We start from the raw sequence: 23613 nt of genomic DNA, 5'->3' as shown, positions 1-23613 counted from the left end.
GAGATCTCAAATTTTGTTGCTAATTTTTATTTTAATGATTTACATTCTGTATAGTAGGGTTGGGCGCTTCCATGGCCAAAGCGGTCAACCCTACTTTATAGCATGCTTTTGCCACAGAGACTTGAGGCAGATGACTTGGAGTGGGTCGGTAAAATCAACAAACAGGACATTAAAAAACTGACGCACTAGGGTATTAGCAGACTGGGACCCCGGAAAGACCCGGCACCCAGCGTAAGCCTTCCCATGACGCATTAAGCAGTCCAGAACTCACAGAAATAGGATCCTACTTACAATAAGCTATACACAGAAGGGCACACCACAAACATTTATGCAAACAAGCTGGATAACACTCACCAGTCAGTTAAGTGTAACTGATGCAAAAAATAACAGAGCTTGCTTAGATTGAGTGGGAAGGGGCACAGGAAGTTTCATGGGCTGGAACTTCACCGGGGAGAAGAGAAAAGGTTATTTATTTATTATATTTATATACTGCCCTCCCCGAAGGTTACCTGCAGTAACAGCTTTAAACTACATGTAGAATGGTACCAACTAGGGATCAGGAAAAAAATGTTCATAGAGTGGTTCAGCAGTGGAAGGGGCTGGTACCGGCAGCACCTTGGACCAGCAAGACACCAGGATTCTGAAGAAGTGAGGTTTGTGCCGGGCAGCAGAAGTGCTGGGTGAATTAAACCTGGCTTGTGGTGCAATTCAGTGTTTGCAGAACTCCCTTCTGACCCTGCTGCTCTGCTTCAGCCCCAGAACATGGCAGAGATTCATACATATTTTTATAAGGTTCCCAGATTGCTTTGATGTAACCGGCCAGCTGGAAGCCCAGTTTTTGCTCCCTGTCACCATGGAGACTGAACAGGAGGAGGGGACATTGGTTTCTATGGAAGCAGGCTGGGGACTGACAACAGGAGGAACCAATGGAATATTGCCCCTGCACCCCCTCCCATACACATTATAATGGATAATGATTACGGCTGTCTGCAAAAGACCTGGTACGTTGCCATGGAGTGGGGGTTGCGGGTTGCCTGTCTTCTGATTTGGGGTCTTTGTCCTGCCAAGCTGGAATTCTGACTCAGGGTGATGGGTGCAGCCACAAAATGGCTGCAATAGGAGGTGGAGCCAGCCACAAAAGAGCTGCTGCAGGAGGCGGAGCCATGTACACAGAGGAGAAGGGAGATTATCCTGAGAAAGTGGGTGAGTGAAAAGAAGCCAGCAGTATAGTGGCAGCTGTAGTTGAAACAATGTTAATTTTAATCAGCAATAGCAGGTCAGATTGTCAGAAGCCCTACTGGTAAGAGGCCCACCTGCTGCACCAACGTTCTGAAAACACCTGGTAGGTACCCAGAAAGGTGTTGGCAGGCTTCCTGGCACCCTTGGGCACCACCTTGGGGGGCCCTAATCCATTGTATTCTCTACTAAACCTTGTCTCGAGAGGAAAGCTTTTGCTCTCCTGAAGGACTAGGGCAAAGGTTTCACATGGGCCTCTGTGGAGAGGAGGGGGGCCAGCACACACAAAGCCCTGTTCCGGTGCAAACAGAAGGCCTTTGGAAAGCTCCTCCCCAGCTCATCTGAATGGCCACGCCTCTTTGCCACGCCCCCTCGCTCCCCCTGCAAGCTTAGATGGCTGGGGCCCCTCCCCGTCCCACCCCCTGCAGGCCCACAATTGGCCCCTTTAGGTGGGGGTGGGTCAACCTGCCCACATAAGGGTAGAAGTTTTAATAAAATTAAACCCTTTTTCATTCCTCTTTGCTCAGAGCGGGAAACAGCAGGCACAGGGTGGCTGGGCTCTCTGAAGACGCCATTTTGAGAAAATACAACCACGCCACTGAGGGGCCTTCATGGTAACAGATGGCCCGGTGGTTGGGAAGCGCTGGGATTACATTCTTTGAACAAGGCAAAGTTAGAGGCTTGAAGGAGGGGATGCTGGAATTGGCATGAATCTCGGGCTGGCGTGCAGCTGAGGAGGACGGGCTGAGGCCCGCACGCTGCCTCCCCCCACTGCCCAGGGGGCCGGGTGTGCCCGTTCTGCAGTGTTTCCTTCTGCAGCTCCATTCTGTGCCCAGGCAGTGCCCGCTGTGTTCCTCGGGGCTCCCTTTCGGCCTCACTGTGGGTTCAGGCTCGGCCTTCTTGTCAAGGTGAAGGCCCAGAAACCAAGAGGCTGGTCCTAGCAGCGCGACCCACGTCTGGATTGGGGTAGCCCTTTCTTGCCACGTCCAAGGGTAACAATCTCAGAGAGAACTCTGAAGAGAGATTTTTTTGCAGGGGGATCTGTTGGGCTCACCAAAATGACATGCAGAGAATGCTGATTGCATGCTTCTAAAGTCAACCTATTATCTGCAGCCCTGTGCACCTTTCAGTATTTCTGCTGTGGGCAGCCATGTTGGTCTGCAAGATTCCAATCCAGTGGCACCTTAGAAGCCAAGAGTTGGGGAGCATAAGCTTTCAGAAACAGGGAGCTTTGTCTCTCGAAAACGTATCTAATGAGAATCTTGTCGGTCCTTAAGGTGCTACTGGGCTTGACTCTAGCTGTTGTCCAGAGAGCTGGTTCTGGATAGAGTTGGGCTTTGGAAGAGGCCTTTTCTACCATCCTGAAGTCCTACATCTCATCGGATCTCAGTTGCAGGCCCCTGTTTGGGATGTAGCCTAGAGCAGGGGTAGTCAAGCTGTGGTCCTCCAGATGTCCATGGACTACAATTCCCATGAGTTCCTGCCAGCAAACGCTCATGGGAATTGTAGTCCATGGACATCTGGAGGACCACAGGTTGACTACCCCTGGAGGGGGAAGGAATGATCCCCAGATTGGCAGGGAAGTCTGGTTTCCAACAAAGGACCCGAAGTCACCTCCCGCGAGGACAAGCAAAACCAACCCGAAGGGTAGGAAAAAGCAGGCGCCCAGGAGCACCTTAAAGGCCATCCAAGTGTGCGGCTGGGAGGAGCTTTCAGGCGCCCACCCTAGGCGCCTCTCTGGCCACGACTCTTGTCAGCCTTTAAGGTGCTGCTGACTCTCTTCTCCTGCTACAGACCAACGAACATGGCTGCCCATCGCGACCGACCTCCGTGGAAGGCCCCCCCTTTAGCCGCACAGCACGGAAGCCCTGGGACTGAGGGGCAGAAGGACGCCTGAAAGCGCCAACGGTGTGAGTCCTGGACGCTTTCCTCCCGTCCCCTCGAAGCGCAACTCGGTGGAGAGCCGGGGTGGCGGGAGAAGCCTGACTCCGTCCCCGCAGAGGCGCGGGCCAGCCACTCTCTCCGCCCAGCCTACCTCGCAGGGGTGTCGTGAGCCTAAAGCGGCCGGTGTGCGTGCGCGTGCGGAGGGTCTCCGTTCCCGGCCCCCCTGCGACCGAGGCCGCGCCGCCTCCGCTTTGTGCACCGCGTGCCCCCGGCCGGGGCCCGATCCTCCGGCTGCAGCGGCTGCAGCTGATGCAACTGCCCTCCTCCTCCTCCCCCTCCTCCCCCCCCGCCCCGTTGCTGCAGTGCCTGGCACCCCCTCCCCCCTCCCGGCCGGCTCTGCTGCTTCGCGGCGCCCGGCGGCGGCTGACATCATCTCGGGGATGCGAGCGCGGAGCAGCCCGCCGCCCGCCCCAGCCCCAGCCCCCCGCCCCGGGACCGCCCCCGCTCGGCCAGCCGCAGCCCCAGCAACCCCAGCAGCAGCAGCAGCAGCAGCAGCCGCCCCAGCAGCAGCGCCCGCCTGAAGCCGGCCGGCCCGCAGGCACACCCCCGCCCGCCCGCCCGCCCGCCATGCCCGGGGAGGCAGCCCGCGAGGCCAAGGCGCCCGAGACAGGTGAGCCGCTCCCGCCAGCCCCACCCCCTCCCCTCCCCTCCCCAGGAGGGCTTCCAGGGGCGCCGGGGCCCCGAGGGACGGGAGGGGGGGAGGCATGCCTAGGGGGCCGCGGGGGGGGGCTTGCCCAAGGTCAGCCGGAGGAAGGATGCCAGCCTCCGGGCGGGTCCCGGGAGCCCCTGGAATTGCAGCTCGGCTCCGGACTACAGAGATCACACACACCCCTTCTGGGACCCCCCCCCCCAGTGAGGGGGCTACTCTAGGCCCCCTCACTGGGGGGGGGGTCCTGGCAACCTGAGCTGAAAGCAGGAGGCCGGTGCTCAAGCATTGCACATCGGGGCTCCGGGACAGGCCCCCTGCCCTGGCGAGGCGGGCAGAGAGACGGCAGCACAGGCCCCCTCTGCGGGAATTCCCCTGGGGACGGCGGTCCCCTTCAACCACGGTGTGGGACCCAGCCCCCGCTGATTCTGGGGGGAGGGGGAGGGCTTCTGCTGCCCCACACAGCAGGGCACTGCTCCTAGCCCTGGAGGCTTTACAGGGGATGGGCTGCCTTTGGGGCTTTTCTGGGGGGGGGGGGCTCAGCTGCTGGCCCTCCCCGCTGGGCCTGCTCTCGGCCTGCCCATTGTTCGAAACCAGTAAAAGGACCTTTGTATCTGCAGGCGGGCCAAAAGCACAAACACCCAGCCTGGAGGGATAGTTATAGGGGAAGGCATTTTAGTTAGAGGGACGAGGCGGGAAATTGTTCTGGGAGGGCTGGCAAACCTCCCCCCCCCCTTTTTTTTTTTTTTTTGCTGTTTCATCTTGAGGGATTCCAAAAGGGGTTTCTCAGCATTACTGAACTTCTCTTGCCCCCTCTCATTGACATCCTATTTCTGCCCCACAAAAAAATTAGCGGTAGGGTCCTCTTTCCCTCACGCACCCCCGGCTTTGCCTCCCAGCCCCCCTATGAATAGATAAGCATATTAATAAATGAGCAGGGATGGTGGTTACAACCTGTTTACGAGCCATGCCACACCCCGGTGCCCACATGCCGGAAGTCTGAATGAGCACGGAAGGACCGACGGGATGGGATCGGATGGCACTTGCTCCCAAGAATGTCCCCTTTCATGGCTGCGGGATACCATGGCTACCTGAAGGTCCCGAAATAAGGGGCCCCCACAGAAAGGAATGAGAAGCTGACAGCCAGGCACTAGCTGTGTATTTTACCCAGGGGAACTTGACCTCCGAGTCACAGTGCCTAAGGCAGCCGTCCTATGGCAGATTCCTCTTTTCCGAATTTAGCCAGAATGACCCCCCATCGTCCATGCCACCCTGCACAGCCTTAATCGCTTGGCACAGATCAACATGAGCTTAAGCCCCTTTGGACTGCAACCCGTCTAGGTGGGGAAAGGGGAGGAGGGGAGGGGAGGGGTGCAGCTCTGTGGCCCACTGAAGGTGCCCCTGCTTGGCCCACTGAAGGTGCCCCGGGGTTCAGTCCCTGGCGTCTCCAGCAAAAAGTTCTCAAACCCATCCCTGGTGAGCCACAGCCAATTGAAGCAGGCAGGAGCAAGTGCCATGGTCCGGAGGTCTGTCTCTGTACAAGGCACATGCCTATTTCCTGCACAATATTTATGTGCACAGACATCATGCAAGTCAGCAGGGAAAAAGCTCGCTTGCAAGAGGATCTGGTAAAAAGTCCTTCCAAGGATACATCAGGGAATGAAGAGGGGATGCCAGGCAAAGAGAAGCGGGCTCCTTGGCACCCATGGAAAGTCCCAGGTTCGATCCCTGGCATCTTCCATTAAAAGGCTAGGAAGGAGGTGAAGGAAAGACCCTGTTCTGCCCGAGACGCTGGAGAGCCTGAGCAGAGGAGACAGAGCTTGGGGGATGGAGGGGGTCTGATTCAGCCTAAGGCAGCCTCCCTCATTTGTCATGGGCAAAGGGCTGGAGGGGGGCCCAAAATCAGCCCAGCTGCTGGGCTGAGTCCCTGTTCTGGCCTAGGCTCTTCCTGGGGGCTGGGGGCAGCCTCTGCTGGGGGCAGCCCCTCTGGATTCCCCCTGGTCGAGCTAAAGGCCTACCTGTCCCAGATGGTGCAAGACGGTCCACGACGTGGCTGAGCAACAAACCTGTGGGTGGGAACGAGCGCTTTGGGATGCTCCCATCCTCCTGCTTCAGTGCCCAAAACAAAGGTGCCGGAAGCCTCCTCTGTGCCTTAAGAAGGGGTACAGCATCTGCTTGGCATGCAGGAGGTCCCAGGTTCGATGCCCGGCATCTCCAGTTAAGACGATTTGTCAGTAGGTGATGTGAAAGAGATCTTGGATGGCCACTGCCAGTCCGAGTAAGCAGTACTGATCTTCTGGACCAAAGGTCTGATTCTGTAGAAGTCGGTTTGGTGTGTTCATGAGAGTTCACCATGCCATGATGCCACATGGCAGAGAGCTGAAGGGTGCAGTCTGTATGCAGGAGCAAGAAGACAGAATGGTGTGCTATGGTCTGGGTTCAAATCCTGACTCGCCCATGAATTTGCAGAACGCTGAAAGGCATACTGTCCTCCTTTGCAAGCCTGTTGTGAGCACATGTGAGCTGTGGATAGTGCGCTGGAGCCCTGCCATTAAAGAGGCATTGGCCACTCCACTCTTGCGCTGCTCTTGGCCCAGAGAATCTCTCGCCTCCTTTCCTGTTCTCACCCACCGCCGCTTTCTCGGCTTCTTTTGCTGCATGACAGGCATTGCCCTAAATTGACATCACTCGTTAGCAAATAAATTTGTGTGGACAAATTCGTGGAAGGGAAGTCCTGTCACTTGCTGTTAGATGAGGGAGCTTAACATGTCCTCTATGCGCATGTTTAAAGCACCCAGCCCAGGCTTAAGAGATACTTGGCTAGTCATTTTTTCCTCATCCAGCAAGGCAGTTCCTGTGTCCCTATTTTCCATCTTAGTGTATGGTTTAAGAGCAGCGGCTTCTGATCTGGGAAGCCAGGTTTGATTCCCCACTCCTTCTCTACATCCAGCCTGCTGGGCGACCCTGGGTCAGCCGGTCACAGTTCTCTTTGAGCTCTCTCAGCCCCACCTACCTCCCAGGGTGTCTGTTGTGGGGAGGGGAGGGGTAGGCAATGCCCAGCCCCTTTGAGACTCTTCAGGTAGAGAAGAACGTGGTACAGAAACCCTGTTCTCCTTCTCCACTCTCTGTGTTCACAATATCTGACTCTCATGGCGTCCTGCGGGGTGGGCTTCCCCATCATAATCTCTTAGTGTGGCATGCTGAAGTCTGAAACAGAAACAAAAAGGACATTTGGAACAAGCGCAGGTCCACGGGTCTTGGCGCCTCAGCCCCTCAAGAGGGAAAAGAAACCCATGACTGGATGCCAGGAAGATAATAAGGCAGAGGCCTCCGCGTTTGGCCTGGCCTTGGAACGCCAACCTCAGTTGGACACCAGGAGGCCCCTGTGGAGTCAGCCACCGTCAGAGCACTGGGTTAGGAGGATCCTGGGGACCCAGGTTCAAGTCCCTACGCGTGCCACGGAAGCTTGCTGGGTGACGCTGGTCATTCTCCTTGCCTCCATTTTTATCCTCACGCTCACTTTGTGAGGTAGTTTTGGCAGCCCAAACTTACCTCACAGGATTGGTGTGAGGATAAAAATGGAGGAGAGGAGAAAGATGAAAGTCACTTCGGGTCTCTGTGAGGGAGAAGGGCAAGATATAAATTTACTTTGTGAGGTAGTTTGGGCAGCTCAGATTTACCTCACAGGATTGGTGTGAGGACAAAAATGGAGAAGAGGAGAATGACGTAAGTCGCTTTGGTCCTCGTGTGAGGGAGAAAAGTGGGATATAAGTGAACTTTGTGCGTTAGTTTGGGCAGCCCAAATTTACCTCGCAAGATTGACGTGAGGATAAAAATTGAGGAGAGGAGAAGGACAAAGGTCTCTTCGGGTCTCTGTGGGGGAGAAAGGCAGGATGTCCGTGAGGTAGTTTTGGCAGCTCAGATTTACCTCACAGGATTGGTGTGAAGATAAAGATGGAGGCTGAGAGAACAACATAAGTCGCTTTGGGTCTCTGTGAGGGAGAAAGGCGGGAGATAAATGAAATAAAGTGATTCTATATTTTTTTTCAATGAACATATTAAAAAGGCTCCAGGGGGTAGTCAAACGGCGGCCCTCCAGAGGTCCATGGACCACAATTCCCAGGAGCCCCTGCCAGCATTCGCTGGCAGGGGCTTCTGGGAATTGTAGTCCATGGACCTCTGGAGGGCCGCTCCAGAGGTCTTGGCTCACTGCCCTCTCCGCACCCTGAGATTCCGTGGGGGGGGGAGGCTCAGAGAAGGGCCAGATTAACAAGACACAGACCGGGAAGGAGCCCCGGAGGGGACGGAAAGGAAACGGGAGGAAGGGGAGAGGAGCCGCTCCCGTGTGCCACGCCAAGAGGAGGAAAGGAGAGCCGTGTCCCTCCTGAGCCGGGCCCTGAGAAGGGACACCAAGCGGCTTAGAGGCTCAGGGAGGGCGAGGGGCTGGATCGGATGAGGAGAGACGTCTTCGGGACTCAAAGCCTCTGACTCAGCACTCCAGGCCAGGATCATCCTTTAAGCCCCCGTCACGGGCGGGCAGGCGGCCGTCCAGCCAGTGCAAAGCCGGTCCGTGCGGAGCACCCCACCCCTGCGGTGCCACACTTTGGCTGACTAATATTTGCCTACCTCCTGGGTACCCCGGCTTGCTTCCCCGTGGGGACCCAGAGGAGCTGGCACTGCGCTCCTTTTCTCTGCCTTACCTTCCTAACAACCCTGTGAGGGAGGCTAGGCTGAGAGAGGAGGAGTGGCCCCAGGTTGCCCAGCAAGCTTCCATGGCATGACCTGGGTCTCCAAGATCCTTATCCAACACGCTTAACCAGGACACCATATAGTGGCTCTGACAGTAATCAGCCATGTGGTTTACTGCATGAACCTGAGAAGCCCTGCTGGGTCGGGCCAGGGAGGGTCCCTCCAGTCCAGCCTCTCGTCTCACCCAGGGGCCAGCCAGTTCCCCTGAAGGGCCAGCCACAGGGCAGAGAAGTGCAAGGGGGTGTTGTATCCCGCTTTTTACTACTCAAAGGCTTCTCAAAACAGCTCACAGTTGCCCTGGACAGCTGCTGCCAGTCTGAGCAGGCAATACTGACCTTGACCGACCGAGGTTTGGATTCTCTAGCAGGCCGCTTCATATGTATGCATAAAAGTGGTAAGGAGGCGGAGGGAACGTTGTGAGCAAGTGAGGTGTAGCCACGTGCAATGGAATAGCTGCAGCCCCAAGACCCTTAGATGGCCTCTGGGTCCTCGAGGAGCCCCGTGGTTCCTGGGGGGCTTAATTGTCTCTTAGGAGTTAAGGCTGGTGGAGAGCTGTGGGAGGGCCTGGTCTGGAGGGCAGAACCGCCCCTGTTTTCCCCTGCAGAACAGCCGCGCCAGCAATTTTCCCACCTCCCCCCACCCCAGCAATGAAATTGCTGACGCCAACGTCAGGCGCTCCTGGCTGGCGCTTCCAGCACGCAGCCTGGCTTTGGGAGGCTTTGGGGGCCATTCAGAAATGCGCCGGCCAGCTTGGTCTCTCCCCAGCCCAAATCTCCCCCTACCCCTGTTTGTCAGTAACCCACCCATAGGGCTTGAAAAGGGAAATTGTTGGGCAACAGGAGAGGAAAGAACGTTTCGTGCTGACAGTGTAGGCAGGAGAAAGTTGTGTTTGCTTGTTTGTTTCTTACATTTATATACCGCCCTTTCTCGTGTTGGGAAAAGAGCCCCCACCCCCCCCCCAAAAAAAAAGCTATTTCATAAGCCTGGGAACACAGGAGGCTGACTTTTCAGATCTTTCATCCAGATGTTTTAGGGGGTTTTTTTACTGTCGAGTTGCAGCTGATGTACAGTAATCCCTCGTGGGGTTTTCAAAGCAAGAGATGCTGTAAGGTGGCTTGCCCTTGCCTGGCTCTGAAGTGATCCCGGCCTTCCTTCTTCCCTCCAAGGGCGGACCCTGCTTAGCTTCAGAGATCGGATGAGATTGGGCTGGGTCAGGGCAGAAGACACACGGAGGTGGTTTGCCCCTGGCTGCCTTTGCGTTGCACCCCAGACGTCCTTGGTGGTCTCCCCACCCAAGCATTAACCAGGGACGGCCCTGCTTAGCTTCCAAAATCCGATCAGATCCTTATCCCGATAGTTCAGGATTATCTCTGCTGATGATGGCCAGCAGCCCTTCGAGGTCTCTGATAAAGAGGGTCTTTCCGACAGCTGCTGCCCGAGATCCTTTAACCTCAAGATGCCAGGATTTGAACCCAAGGCCTACTGTGACCAAAAAATATGCTCAGCCACTGATCTTTTCCCTACAAAACGTGGGTTGGCATGAAACCAGTGGATATTGCCCTTGTTGGCCTGCCTATTCCAACAGCAGGAGGCTCTCCAGGGTCCCAGTCAGAGAAAATTATTTCCTCACAGGGATAGAACTCGTGTCCTTCTGTGTGAAATCCGCAGGACCTGCAGCTGAGCCACGCCCCCTCTGTTCTTCTTGTTCCCCACTTCCTCACGGGAACAGAAGTTCCACTGGAGCAGCCTTTGACACAGTCCCCCTTCCTTTTGAGGAGAGAGCAGTGGTGGAGCCTCTGCTTGGTGTGCGGCATGTCCCAGGTTCAATCCCCGGCAGCATCTCCCGTTAAAAGGACCAGGCAGGAGGGGAGGGGAAAGACCTCATCCGGATTCTGACTCTGATGGACCGATGGTCTGATTCTGTATAAAGCGGTTTTATATGTCTGTGCCTTATGCTGTTTGGGAGTGGCTGCAGTTCAGTGGGAGAGCCTCTGCTTAGCGTGCAAGAAGGTCCCCGGTTCAATCCCCAGTTGCACCCCTGGTTTAAAGGATCAGGTAGGCGGCCATGTGAAGGAGCTCAGCCAGAGGCCCTGGAGAGCAGCTGCCTGCCTGAGTAGACAAGACTGACCCGGATGGGCCAAATGTCTGATTCAGTCTAAGGCGGTTTCGTCGTGTGTGTCGGAGATCTCCGAGAGCCCTTCAAGACTGACAAGGCTTGTTTCCATGTGGCAAAGTTCGAGTCCACTGGCGCCATTGAGACTAACAAAGCTCAGTTCTGCGTAGAAGCTTCCTGATGAAGTGCGTTCTCAGAAAAGCTTATGCCCAGAATTAAACTGTATTGGTTGGCTGCAGTTATTAATATTACAAAACCTCCAAGGTTATATTTTAGTATCATTATAACTTATTTTGAATTGGTTGTTTAAGATCGGATGTCACTTGCTCTGGCCTGGAAGGGCAGAATCTAAAAATAGGCTGATCCTCCATTGAGCAGGGGGTGGGACTAGATGGCCCGCGTGCCCCCTTCCCACTCTAGGATCCTATGACATAAAATTATCATTATTATTACTACTACTACTACCACCACTACTATTATTATTATTATTGGTGCTGCTGGACTCAAACTTTGCTCTGTTTCTTCAGACCAACATGGCTACCCACCTGTTTCTATTTCAGTATAAGTCAGAGCTCACTTCTTCATGAATTCTTCCTCACAAAAGCACACGGTAAAATCAGTATTGCTAGTTTTTAAAGTGCCCTTTGCTTCAATTTGCAGGGAGGTTCTCTCGGTTGAATCCTCCAGCCCTGTGATGCCACATTTACTCCAGAGCTTGGGGGTCAGTTTCTGTTGCTCCCATCCCTCCTCCCCTCCCCTCTTGAGGCCCAAAATCCCCACGTCAGTCTTGTAGAATAGGCAAGGGGGCATAACCCTTCTTGCCAGTTCTTTTGGGGATGGGAAGATGCAGCTGGGATTAGCAGGAATTTTCCAAGAGAGAGAGATGCCTCCCACCCCTCTACCCCAGGCAGGAAGGGGATTGAGGCATCATTGATTTTCAACGCCTTATTTACCAAACCTGTTTCTCTTCCTGCACTTCAGATCTTGTCACAGCTCTGTCTGATTCATGTTCTGGGTGGGATTTTCACCTCGGCTAGGAAAAGCCTCTTAATTGATAGTTATTTGTTTTGGAAAGGTGGGATTCCAGGCAAACAGGGTTGCCAGCTCTGCCTGCCCCCCAGCCCTGCTCCTCTGCAGATTGTGATTAAAAGCACAGAGTAGAACAAGTAAAAAAAAAAAAAGATGGCATCCCCCATGTCTCAACTCAGCCATTTTACAATATCCCTGTGAAGTTAACATGTACTGTTATATCTCTACTGTTGATGCAGGATGGAGGCTTCAATGCCTTAGAATAATGGGTTTATATGACGGGCGAAAGATACTGGCTAGACATTAGGGCAGGGGACGGGGGCAGAAATCCAGAGCAGAAATCCTAACATGGCCTGTTGAATGCAAACATTACACAGCAGGAAATAGGACAACCACATTGTTCCTGCCCCCTGGGGTTGCCAGCAAGCCTGGAGAAGACGGTCCTGTCCCTTTAAGAGAGGCTTCCTACACAGAAATGCTCAGCTGAAGGTCTTCATGGCAAGGAGGTAAAGAACAGCACCTGGTAAATAAGATCCCATTAAGATTCACTTTATTAAAGGGACAGGACTTTTGTTTTTTGCCAGGCAGGTGGCAACCATCCTCCAAGGTTTTTAAAAATTCCGTTCTTGAGTGAATGTGGAGCTGCATTTCTGGGGAGAGAGGAGCACCCAGTGGCATAAGTTCTTACAGGGATGTAGTGTAGAAAAACAGTGCTTTCAGTGACATGGTCATGTTAGTCCATAGCCACAAAGCACAAGGAAGCCCCCCCCAAAGGGGGGGTGTCCTGAAGATTTACTTATTTATTAGCCATGAAATTGCCCAGAATTTGATTTTTGGCTCTCAAAGCAAAAATGGACCATTCTGAGGCTATGAGAAAGGCGGCGAAATAGAACGGGAACGAGCTGACTGCCATAAAAGGAAGGGGTCTTGCTTTGCAATGAATGTTTGCTTCTTATTGTTTTCTGCATGGAGAATATCCCAGTCATGTCCAGGTATTTCTCAGCTGGATATGGATCCTAAGATCTGCCATCCTGGGGGCTGCTGCCTGTCCCCACCCCCTTTTTTGCCACCATGTCTTAGCTGCCTTCTGGCAACTCTAGGGTTTTCAAGGGAAGACACATTCAGAAGCGGCTGGCCATTGCCCGCCTCTCCCTAGCAACCCTGGGCTTCTTCAGTGGTCTCCCATCCAAGTACTGACCCTGCTCATCTTCTAAGCTTCGGCCAGATCTGGCCAGCCTGGACCCTCCAGGTCAGGGCAAAAGACATGCAGAGGTGGTTTGCCACTTCCTGCCTCTGTGTAGCTGCCCCGGCCAGTCACCACCAGGGCCAGCCCTGCTTCTGAAATCTGACAGGATCAGGCTTGTCTGGGCTGCCTATCCCATATCATTCCTGGGGATCTGGAGGTGGAGTTTGGAGAAGGGGAAGGACCTCAGTGGGGTATAGAGTCTGCCCTCCATAGCAGCCCTTTGGCCTGGGGAATTCAATTTCTGTAGTCTGGAAATCAGTTCTTGCTTTGGGGGGGGGTCTTCAGGTTCCACACGGAGGTTGGCACCCCAACACCCCTCCCACAGTCTATAAACACATGGACCCATTAGCAACCAAGTAACCAGATTCTGTCTTGTGACCCATAGAAGTCATATACCCTGAGCTGGATGGCCCACACATGCCTGATCTCATTAGGCTTGGGAAGCTAAGAAGGGTTTATTTATTATTGCATTATATTTTATATATTTATATACTGCCCTCCCCTGAGGGTTGGTGCTGGCTAGTACATGGATGGGAAACCATCATTCAGAGAAAGATGGCAGTGAAAGATTTGACACTCTGGGCTTGACTACCTGGGATTCAGCCCCATAGAGCACTGTGGGACTTACTTCTGAGTAGAAATGTGCGGTTTGCCCCGTCAGCCTTTAACATTTCAAGGTAACTCAGCCCACACCCCTCCTGTTTTCCCAAGAGCCACTGCAGAATCCAGGTTTCGCCTCTTTCACCCAACAGATAAAAGCCCAGCCCAGTGCATGTTTGGGATGCTTGGGAGGTGCATGTGTGTGTGGGGGGGAGGCCCTTTTGGGGGAACTGGTGGGTGTGTTTTGGACCCCCTGCTGAAATTGATGCTTTCCTGGTTCAGCCGCCGCAGCAGCACTGCCTGCCTGTAATGGAAGGTACTTGGGAGCTCTTTGCTTGGGCTCCTTATTAAGAGGTGGGGGTTTGGTCTGTAGTGGGCAAATGAGGTGTATCAGCTTTTTATTTGGATTCAGGGGGGTCGCCATGTTGATCTGAAGCAGCAGAACAAAGTTTGAGTCCTTTATTCTGGGCATAAATTTATGTGTACACGGATGCGTCATGCAGGCACATGAAGGCTTCTGCCCAGAATAAAACACCGGAGGTCTTAAAGGTGTCCCTGGACTCGGATTTTGATTTTCCATTTGTATGTTTAAGGCCCTGAGAGCTCTTTCTTCCCTGCTTGCAGGAGTGTAATACTGGAATGCTTCCGGGAGCAGCCATGTTGGTCTCAGGGAACGAGCTTTCACGATTTGAACCGTGTCACATAATTTTGAAATGCTTTTTTGGGGACTGTTGGGTTGCTGCTCTAGAATGAGTGAAGGAATTTTATATATATATAAAGTATATACTTTTAAAAACCCTTTATATATACCCTGTCTTTCACCCGCATGGTTACATCCCTCTTCCCTCCTCACAACAACCCTGCAAGGTAGGTTAGGCCGAGAGAGCTCAGCTAGCCCAAGGTCACCCAGCAATCTTCCATGGCAGAGCAGGGATTCAAACCTGTGTCTCCCTGATCCAAGCCCACCTCTCTTTTTCTACAGTGCTTCTGTTGTTGCTGCTATCTTGGATTGGGGCTTAAGTATATGATGTAGAGGTAACCGGCTTGCTCTTAGGCTTCCCCTTTCCCCCAGAGGTCAGGGAGCATGCCACACACTCCTTTCTCTGTCTTATCCCCACTGCCCTGTGAGAAAGATTAGGCTGAGGGGGGGGGGTGAGTAGAGCTTTTTCTTAAGTTCACGGCACCTTCCAGGCTTCTAATCTGTGGAGCCAAATTTGATTCCCCACTCCGCCACATGCAGCCAGTTTGGTGACCCTGGGCTAGTTAGAGTCCTGACAATGCTGTTCTCACAGGGCAGTAATATCAGGGCTCCTCAGCCCCACCTACTTCACAGGGTGTCTGTGGTGGGGAAGCGAAGGAGATTGTAAGTTGCTTGGAGACTCCTCTGGGAAGGGAAAAGTGGAGTAGAAAACCCAGCTGTTCTTATTGCTTAATGAGGTTTTGTGAGTAACTGCCCACTTATTCCCGGACTTCCCAGCACAAGAGTTTGTCTATAAGGAACAGTTAAAACAAAAACCCTTTAAAATGATACCTAATTTGAGTTGCCAACTCCAGGTTGGGAAATTCCTGGAGATTCGGGGGTGGAGCCTGGGGAGGGGAGGGACTTCAGTGAGGTCCAGGGCCCTAGAGTCCACCCCAAAGCGGCTTCTTTCTCCGGGGGGCTTGATCTCTATAGTATGGGGAGCCATGGTAATTCCAACAGCTCTCCAGGCCCCACCTGGAAGTTGGCAATCCTAGCAAAGCTGTGTTCTCCACTGTATCCCTCTGGCCCGCAAACTGACACCTGAGCCATTGCTTTGCCCAGGTAGACTCTGCTCAGGTGACCTGAAATGCTGGGCTTATGCTGACTTCCGCAGGACCTCTGTTCTGCTTTCGAAACCATCCCAGTGAAAGAACGGCCCAAGATGGTCCGAGGTCTCCTGGATTCCCTCTTCTGTGCATCGCGTGAAATACCAGTTGTCGTACTAAATGTGATGGGGTGGGGGAGGCAATAGAGCTGGAGTGTAGCATGACACACAGGGCTGGGCCGGGCTGTCCTCTTAATACCTTCTTGGCTGGGATCTGAAGGGTCTGGCGGGGGCGTGGAGGGGAGGGAGGGAGGCTGCTGGCTGGGTGAGCTGGATCAGTGTCAGCTGCAGGTGAACAAAGAGCTTGCTCTAAGCCTGACCCTTAAAAGGCACCTGTGCTGGCAGCGGATCAGCACTGGGCCTAATTCCTGCCATTTGTTTAGGGTTTGGCAGTCACCAGCTTCAAAGGAAGAAAGTGTGGTGCTCTGGTGCTTAAAGGGTCAGGACATAAGTACACCAGAAGAGCCCTGCTGGGTCAGTCTGCTGAGGGTCCCTCTAGTCCAGCCTCCCCTCTCACCCAGGGGCCAGCCACACGGTGTAGAGGCCCAGACCTTCCCCTGGGATTCAGAGGATTAGTGCCCCTGAAAGTGGAGAAACAGGAAGGAAACTTTTCTGAAATCTCCCCAGGCTATTGGGCATAAGTGCTCCAGCTTCCAAGAGCTGAAAAGAAACCTTTTTCCTGCATGGTTCAGCTGCTGTGCTGCCACAGAATGTTCACGAACATTCTCTCATTAAGAGCACAATCAGCACACTGATGAGTCCAGGCACTGGTGCTCCTTTTTGCAGAAATGGACTCAGCAACTATTGATAACATGCAGTTGAAGAATCCGGCACCCTGTGGTGCATTTGGGGCATCTAGGGACGTTGCTCCTCAAAATATGTCTGTAGATTTGCATGGGTCTCCATGGTTATGTTATGGTTATTGTTGATGATGCTTCACTGTTAATGACACAGTTATTGAATTTATGTTGCACTCTGTTACATGATTCATGTTCTTTGTAAACCGCTCTGAGCTGCAAGGGAGGGTGGTATATAAATGCAAAAATAAAATTTAAAAACCCAAACAAATAAATATGCATAAATGGTGGATCGGTGGGTGGGTAGAACAGCCTCACCCCATCATCAGGCCACGTGGAAATAATGGTATGCCCCTGAAGCAGTTCCCAAAAGGGTGGGAGTTCTGCTCAGTGCTAAAATCTGTCTTCCTGCAGGAGTAGCGATCTTGCCCAATAACTTCTCCCATTTCCTCTTCTTCCCTTCCAGATGGCTCTCGGAATACCTCCACTTCCTCCACCCCGAGTAGCGACCTCCTGAGCCCACTGCAGATCTCCCCGATGGCTGCCCCTGCCTGCCGGGCTAACTCACCCCTGGATCCCACCCTGTGCGTCAAAGGAGTGCCCATCTTCCTGCCAGCCAAGAAGGAAGACCGCCCTCAGCCCGAAGGTGCCAGCTGTGACGTGGCGGGTGGTGGCGTGGCTGCTGGCCTGGCCACCATGAGTGAATGTGGGCACGTCATGATGGACCCAGACCCCAAAGCCCAAGAGGGGGTCCCGAAGGGTCTTGGGGCCCCTCTGAGAAGCGTGGACATGTTGGACACAAGGGTAGTTATGGGGGAGGAGACACAGTGCCTCCGCGAGGAGGAAGACGTGGGGGGAGCGGAGCTACAGGCCCTGGGAGCAGACCAGAATGAGACGGACGACAAGGCCCTGGAGGCTGCTGAGGTGCTCCCCACAAAGCCTCCCCATCAGGTAGCGAAAGACTTGAGCAACCGTCAGTCTTGCCTCTCTCTTCTGGGCCTGCAGCCTGAGGAGCTGGAGGGGACGGCAGCGACATCCCTCTCTCAGGACGACCCCCCGGCCGACGTGCCTTCCCCGAACCCCACACTTGCCAAAGACCTTCCCCTGGAGCTGGCCGAGGCCCAGCCCCCCCCTCTCAAGAACACGTGTGGCCTGGACCCTGAGCTCTATTCCACAGCTCCCTCGACCCCCATCAAAACGGTCTTTTCCCACCTCAGGCCTCCCCTCTTCTCCAGAGACAGCCTGAGTGAGGAGCCCGGAGACCTGGACAGCGAAGGCATCTGCTCCCCACCCACCTCTCCCTCGGGGTCCTACATCACCGCTGAGGGAGGCAGCTGGGCCTCGTCAGGCACCGCCAGCACCTCCCCGTCCTGTTCGCCAAACCTCATTGCTGAATCTGAAGCCATGGAGGTCCCAGCAGCATTTGCGGAATCTCTGTCAGAGCTGGATCTTTCCGAGGGGCTGCCGGGACTCCCGAGGACGTCCTGTCTGTCTCCAGAGCTGGAGGGAGGGGGGGCCTTCCACACACCGTCTTCCGGCACTTTCGGTCATTCTCTCTTTCCCACTGAGGAGGACGAGGGTGAGGAGGACGGGCAGACAACGCCCGAGGAAGAGGGAGGGGACTGGGGCTACGAGGCAGCTGCTGCAGGGCGAGACCCTCAGAAGTTGGAGCAAGTGATGTTGTCACAGCCGGAGCTCACCGACAAGGCCGAGCGGAGCAACCGGAGTCTGGGCCACAAGCTCTTCGCAGGAGAGGGCTTGCCTGCTGGGGGTCCTGCAGGAGGGCAACTAGGGCCCCGCCCCTCCTCCTTTCCCCTGGCTGAATTCTCAGGGCTTCCATCAGAGGGGCCTGCTAGGTCCCCTGGCGTCCCCTCCTCGGAAGCTGACGTATTGAGCAGACTGCAAGCAGAGGTGGGGGCACCCTGCCCCGAGGATGCCGCAGAGAGCACGGAGAATGACCCAATGATTCCCGCCCTGCTCCTGCCTTTCCACGGGAGCCTCATCTTTGAGGCCGAGTCCATGGAGATAACGCTGTTCCCGCAGGGCGGGGAGCCAGTGGAGAACGACACCCTGTACGGCGCGGAGGACGACACCAGCACGTCCACCTCCTTCCTGCACTCCCTCTCAGAGACCTCCATCAACGAGGGGGTCGACGAGTCCTTTGCTTTCCAAGACGACACCTCCCAGTCCTCCGACTCGGCCTCCTATAACGGCGAGGAAGACGAGCGGCTGTACAGCGTCGAGCATCACGCCGTGGCCCCAGAAGCCGCTCCGCCAGCGACCGGCCCCCCCACAGAGGCTCCAGGGGCAGAAGCATCCTGCTTGGGCAGCGAAAGCGAGATGGAGACCTCTTCGGACGCTTACAACACCGACGAGGAAGACTCCGGGTCAGCGGCTGGCGAACTGCAGCCACCGGCAAAGGAGCTGCTAGTAGCGACTGGATCACCCCAGGACGAGCCTAACGAGAACGAGAGATCCCAGGAGAAACAGATCCAGGGGACTTTGGGCTTGGGGCTGGCAGATGCCTCCGGATTGCAAGCTGCTTCTGAGCGAGACGGCCCCGGTGATTCTTCTGAAGGTTCCAGAAGCAGCAGCAGCAGCAGCAGCAGCGTTCCTCCCCCTGGTCAGGAGTGGGGGTCTCCTCTACCGCAAGATCCTTCAGCACCTTCTGGAGTGGTGGCTCACAGGGCCAATTCTGGGGAGGAAGAAGGCTCCCAGGGGGAAACAGGCTCCTCCCGCAGCTCCCCAAAGCACCCGTCTCTTCCTGACGTGCAACAGGCCCCGGGGAGGGGGGAATGCCTGATTGCCTGTTTCGACACAGATGATGAGGCAGATAACCTGCCTTCCTTGGACACGGCCACTGACGAGCCTGAGCCGGCGAGGCAAGTATCTGAAGAATGGATTGACCACGTTTATGTGGGAGCTGCCATCCCTTTGGGGTGGGACTATCAGCCTGGGCAGCTGATGGCCACGGAGGCCACGGACTCACCTGCGGTTGACATTGGCGCCAGGCTGAGAGAGTCGGAGGAGCGGCTGCTGGAGCTCCTTGACAGAGATGAGGCTTCCGGGGGTGGGTCCCCGGAGCCAGGACGGTGGTTGGAGGCTGGTCCAGAGAAGGGGGAGGCTCCATTTGTGTCTCTCCTCGAATCCACCGAGGCAGCCCTCTTGGAACAGCCAGAAGTGACACGGGCAGACGAGCCCCCAGGGGAGTGCCTTTTTGCCTGTTTTGAGTCTGAAGATGAGCTGGAGGAGGCCTCCTCTCTTGATCTGATGAACAACAATGAGGACCGCATGGTGGTGGCCTTTCCTGAAGCAGGTCCAGATTCCAAGCTCCTCATGGGGCAAAGCGAGGCACAGGAGAAGGCTCTCCTAGCTGCCTCAGAGGTCACCTTAGAGGTAGCAGTCCCTCAGTCCCACAAGGATGTCGAGATGCCCGAGATAGAAGCCTACATTGGACAGTGTCTGGCCAGCGAGAAGCAGGAACCAGGTGAGAAGGCCCCTTTTGAACCTCTCCAGCCATGCTCAGAGACCGGAGAGACCAAAGAATACACGACGGGAGATCCTCGGCCCAGCGAGAGCAGCCACGTGGTGAGGTCACTCCCAAGAGGCAAACATGCCAATGAAGCTCAGGAGGAATCTAGAGAGTGGGTCAAGGGGAAGGACTGGCTGGGTGAAGAATCTCCTGAGCCCAAGGAAGCTCCTGAAATGCTAGAGGAGAAACAGCAATTGTCAACCTCGGCTTCCTCAGACCAGAACTGGGACACGCCCCCAGAGGAGGAGGAGGAAGTGACCTCAGAATACAAAAGTGAAGAGTGTGCCAAGGCCAAGGTGGTTTTTGAAATGCCCTTTGTGGAAGCTGTCTCCTCTGTAGACCGACTTGAAGTGAAGCCCTCCGTCTTGGAGACCCCGGGGCTGTCCAGTTCGAGGTCTCCGGCAGTCCAGGGATTCGGGGCTCCCCTCAGGGGCTTCAAACAGCCCAACCTGAGAGACAACAACATGAATTTAGTGCAGGCTCAGGATGTTGAGGCTACTGAGGCCCTGGTAGCAGGCAAGGCTGGTGGTCCTGGGCCACGGTCAGCAAGTCCTAGTGGAAGGAGGGAGAAGGAGGCAACGTCTCTCGGTGCCATGGCTGACTCGGGGACCAGAGAAGCAGCCGACAGAAGAGAGGCTGTGGAAGGGTCACAGCTTGGGACTGCCCCGATCCCAGAGTCCCAGACGGCCCCCAAAGAGGCTGAACTCTCCATGCCACAGGAGGCTAGGAGCATTGAGGAATGGGCGGGAAGAGCGGACTGCCTGCTTGCCTCTGGAGATGACGCCCATTTGGACGCCTGTGCTCAGATCCGTGGCCCTGCGCAGAGCACGCCTGTTGCAGACAAGGGAGCAAAAGCTTCCGTAGTCGGTACCGGTGACTGGCCTAGAGAAAGCTTGCAGGCAGAGAGGAAGACATTCGCTCAGGCCTTGCTTCAAGGTCTCATGCAGGCTTCGGAGGCTGAGCTGACGTGGCAGGGAAAGGAAGCAGCGAGGCCCTCCCCGGAGCTGCCCGAGGTCTCCTCCTTGTGCTCCTATACTGACTCCATGTTCTTCACGGCTCCCGAAGACAGCTCTCCTGACACAATTGTGCTGGCCAGCTCGCTGGACTCCGAGAGAGGAGACCCCCTGTCTCCAGAGCAAGCTGTCTGCAGCCCAGCGAGTGTCATGGGGGAAAGCCCTCCTCTACCAGAACGGCCGACGGTGGCCCCTGAGCCGGAGCCCCTCCCGTTTGTGAAGGAGCAGGCGGAAGAGGGGCCTCCCCAGCCAGACATGGCTCTCTGTCTTCATCATACGGCTGTTGCTCAAACAGCTGGGTCAGCCAGCTCACAGCGCGCAAAAGCACAAAGGGATGCGGCCTCTGTGCCGACTCACAGCGGGCGCCTTTTCTTTGCTTCCGAGGAGGAGATATTCTTGACCGAGCCCCAGCTTGCTCAAGGAGACCTTCCCCGGGCAGCAGCGAAGCACCCCGGTGCTGCGGACCATTCAGGGATGACGAACCTCGGTGGGGCCGTAGCCAATCCCAAGACTGTTGCTCGTGAGAGCTCGCCGGCCGCGCGTGGCCAGCTGGAACCCTCTGGTGCCTTGCTGCAGAGTTCGGCTCAGGGAGTGGAGCCTCCAGGGGCTCTCACAGACCTGCAACAGATAGCCAGCATGCTGCAGGGGAACTTTGGGGGCCACAAGGAGCCGAGAGCGGGAGGCGCGTCTCCCAAGAGCAGCCTGCTGGTAGCCGAAGCACAAGGCCTTCTGGGTGGGATTAAGGAGGGCATCTTGGAGAGTTCCCCTGGGGAAGCTGCACTGGCCTTGGCAGATGCCAGCCATTTGGAGAAACTGGACACTTTGGCGCCTTCTCTTGGTGCTGCTCCTGGTCAAGACAGTGGTGCCTCCCAGCGTTCTGAGGAGGAAGCAAGAGAGGGGGGCCAGCTGGGAATGGAGGGACTGGCAAATCCTCCCGAGGCACAAGATGCTTCTCCAACTTGCAAAGAAGCCCCGAAGGACGACAGCCGGCTGGGGGCATTTTCCTCTGAGAAAGCAGACTGGCCTGTCAGAGAAGAGGCCTGCCGTGCCAAAGAAGATACTGGTGGGCCTCTGGCTCAGAAAGAAAGGCCCCTCCAGGCTCTGGAGGAGGGAATGAGGGAGACCCGAGAAGGGGCCACAACAGGGGATGGCGCAAGAGAGCCAAGCAGCCCCGTGGGGGTGGAGAGCGAGGAGGAAGAGGGAGCAAAGACTTCAGATGCTGCTGAAAGGAGGGGGCCTCCAACTCTGGATTCTGCCCCCTGGCTTCCCTTAGGCTCCCCCCTCCCTCCAGCACAGACCCCCCAACCACCCCAGGCTCCCTCAGAAGCACCTCCTCTCCTTGCACCTCCTGCATCCTCCTTGCAGCCAGAGCTGCCCGCATCTCTCCCCTTGGAGCCAGCCTTGGTCTCACCCCCTCCTCCCGCCATCCCGGAGCCCCAAGAAGTGCCTGCTGGGTTGCCCTCACTGGTGCTGCCACCCCCTCCCGCGGAGAGTCCCCCCCCTGGTTCAGCTGTTACCTCTGGGCTGCTCATTTCTTCTGCAAGCCCCAAGGAGGAGCCCACTGGTGCCGAAGATACCCCCTTCCTCTTGCGAGATGGCAGGAAGCCGCCGGTGGAAGGTAAGGTGCTATTGTTGCCTCCTCCAAACAGAAGGTTAAGAGCCCATCCAGAAGCTGCTGAAGGGGCCTCAGGGCAAGGTTTCCCAGAGGCCAAGAGCAGATAGGCAGGACAGCACTGTACAGCTCCTGGGGGCTTCTTCTGGGGCCTCTGGGGCCTCTGCACCAAAGGTCCCACAGGAAGAGCCCTGCTGGGTCAGACCAGTGAAGATCCATCTAGTCCAGCCTCTTGTCTCACACAGGGGCCAACCAGTTCCTCTGGAATGCTAACTACAGGGCACAGAGGCTGAGGCCTTCCCTTGAGAAGGACCTCAGAAGAGCCCTGCTGGGTCAGGCCAGGGAGGGTCCCTCCAGTCCAGCCTCCCGTCTCACCCAGGGGCCAGCCAGTTCCTCTGCTGGGCCAGCCTCAGGGCAGAGAGGCCGAGGCCTTCCCCTGAGAAGACCCTAAGAAGAGCCCTGCTGGGTCAGGCCAGGGAGGGTCCCACCAGTGCAGCCTCCCGTCTCACCCAGGGGCCAGCCAGTTCCTCTGCAGGGCCAGCCACAGGGCAGAGAGGCCGAGGCCTTCCCCTGAGAAGACCCTCAGAAGAGCCCTGCTGGGTCAGGCCAGGGAGGGTCCCTCCAGTCCAGCCTCCCTTCTCACCCAGGGGCCAGCCAGTTCCTCTGCAGGGCCAGCCACAGGGCCAAGGCCTTCATAAGAGTATCAGAAGAGCCCTGCTGGGTCAGGCCAGGGAGGGTCCCTCCAGTCCAGCCTCCCATCTCGCCCAGGGGCCAGCCAGTTCCTCTGCAGGGCCAGCCACAGGGCCAAGGCCTTCATAAGAGTATCAGAAGAGCCCTGCTGGGTAGGCCAGGGAGGGTCCCTCCAGTCCAGCCTCCCGTTTCACCCAGGGGCCAGCCGGTTCCTCTGCAGGGCCAGCCACAGGGCAGAGAGGCCGAGGCCTTCCCCTGATAAGACCCTCAGAAGAGCCCTGCTGGGTCAGGCCAGGGAGGGCCCATTCAGTTCAGCCTCCCGTCTCATAGAGCCCCAACAATGGAGCAGAGAGGCTGAGGCCTTCCCTGATGTTGCCTCCTGGGCTGGAACTCAGGGGTCTACTAGTGCTTTTGGATATGGAGGTTCCCTTTAGTCACCATGGCTAGTGGCTCCTGAGAGAATCCCTCTGACCCCCTTTTAAAGCTGCCTGTGAGCACCCTGGCAGCGAATTCCTGGCTCCCAAGGAGGAGCAGGTGGCGTCCGCTGACTCCCATCCCG

The 23613-nt window shown here is 56.0% G+C and overlaps 1 protein-coding gene across 5 annotated transcripts in view; it reads left to right on the top strand.

The window, feature by feature from the left end:
* The first annotated feature begins 1148 nt into the window (after positions 1–1148).
* The window catches only part of LOC143820913 (uncharacterized), a 32633-nt gene continuing 10168 nt past the window's right edge, over positions 1149–23613 (top strand). The window contains exons 1-2 of one of the 5 annotated variants that reach the window (XM_077304291.1): positions 1149–1203; positions 16674–22370. In XM_077304291.1, the coding sequence (XP_077160406.1) occupies positions 1164–1203; positions 16674–22370 (5737 nt within the window). In that variant the 5' untranslated portion in view covers positions 1149–1163. Of the gene's footprint in view, positions 1204–3014; positions 3145–3231; positions 3791–13734; positions 13918–16673; positions 22371–23613 lie in introns of those variants that run through there. The other 4 variants (XM_077304294.1, XM_077304293.1, XM_077304292.1 and 1 more) reach the window with 4 other exon arrangements.

The sequence above is a fragment of the Paroedura picta genome, chromosome 11 (assembly GCF_049243985.1).
Source record: "Paroedura picta isolate Pp20150507F chromosome 11, Ppicta_v3.0, whole genome shotgun sequence".
NCBI lineage: Eukaryota > Metazoa > Chordata > Lepidosauria > Squamata > Gekkonidae > Paroedura > Paroedura picta.
This window is presented reverse-complemented; position numbering and strand designations above follow the sequence as displayed.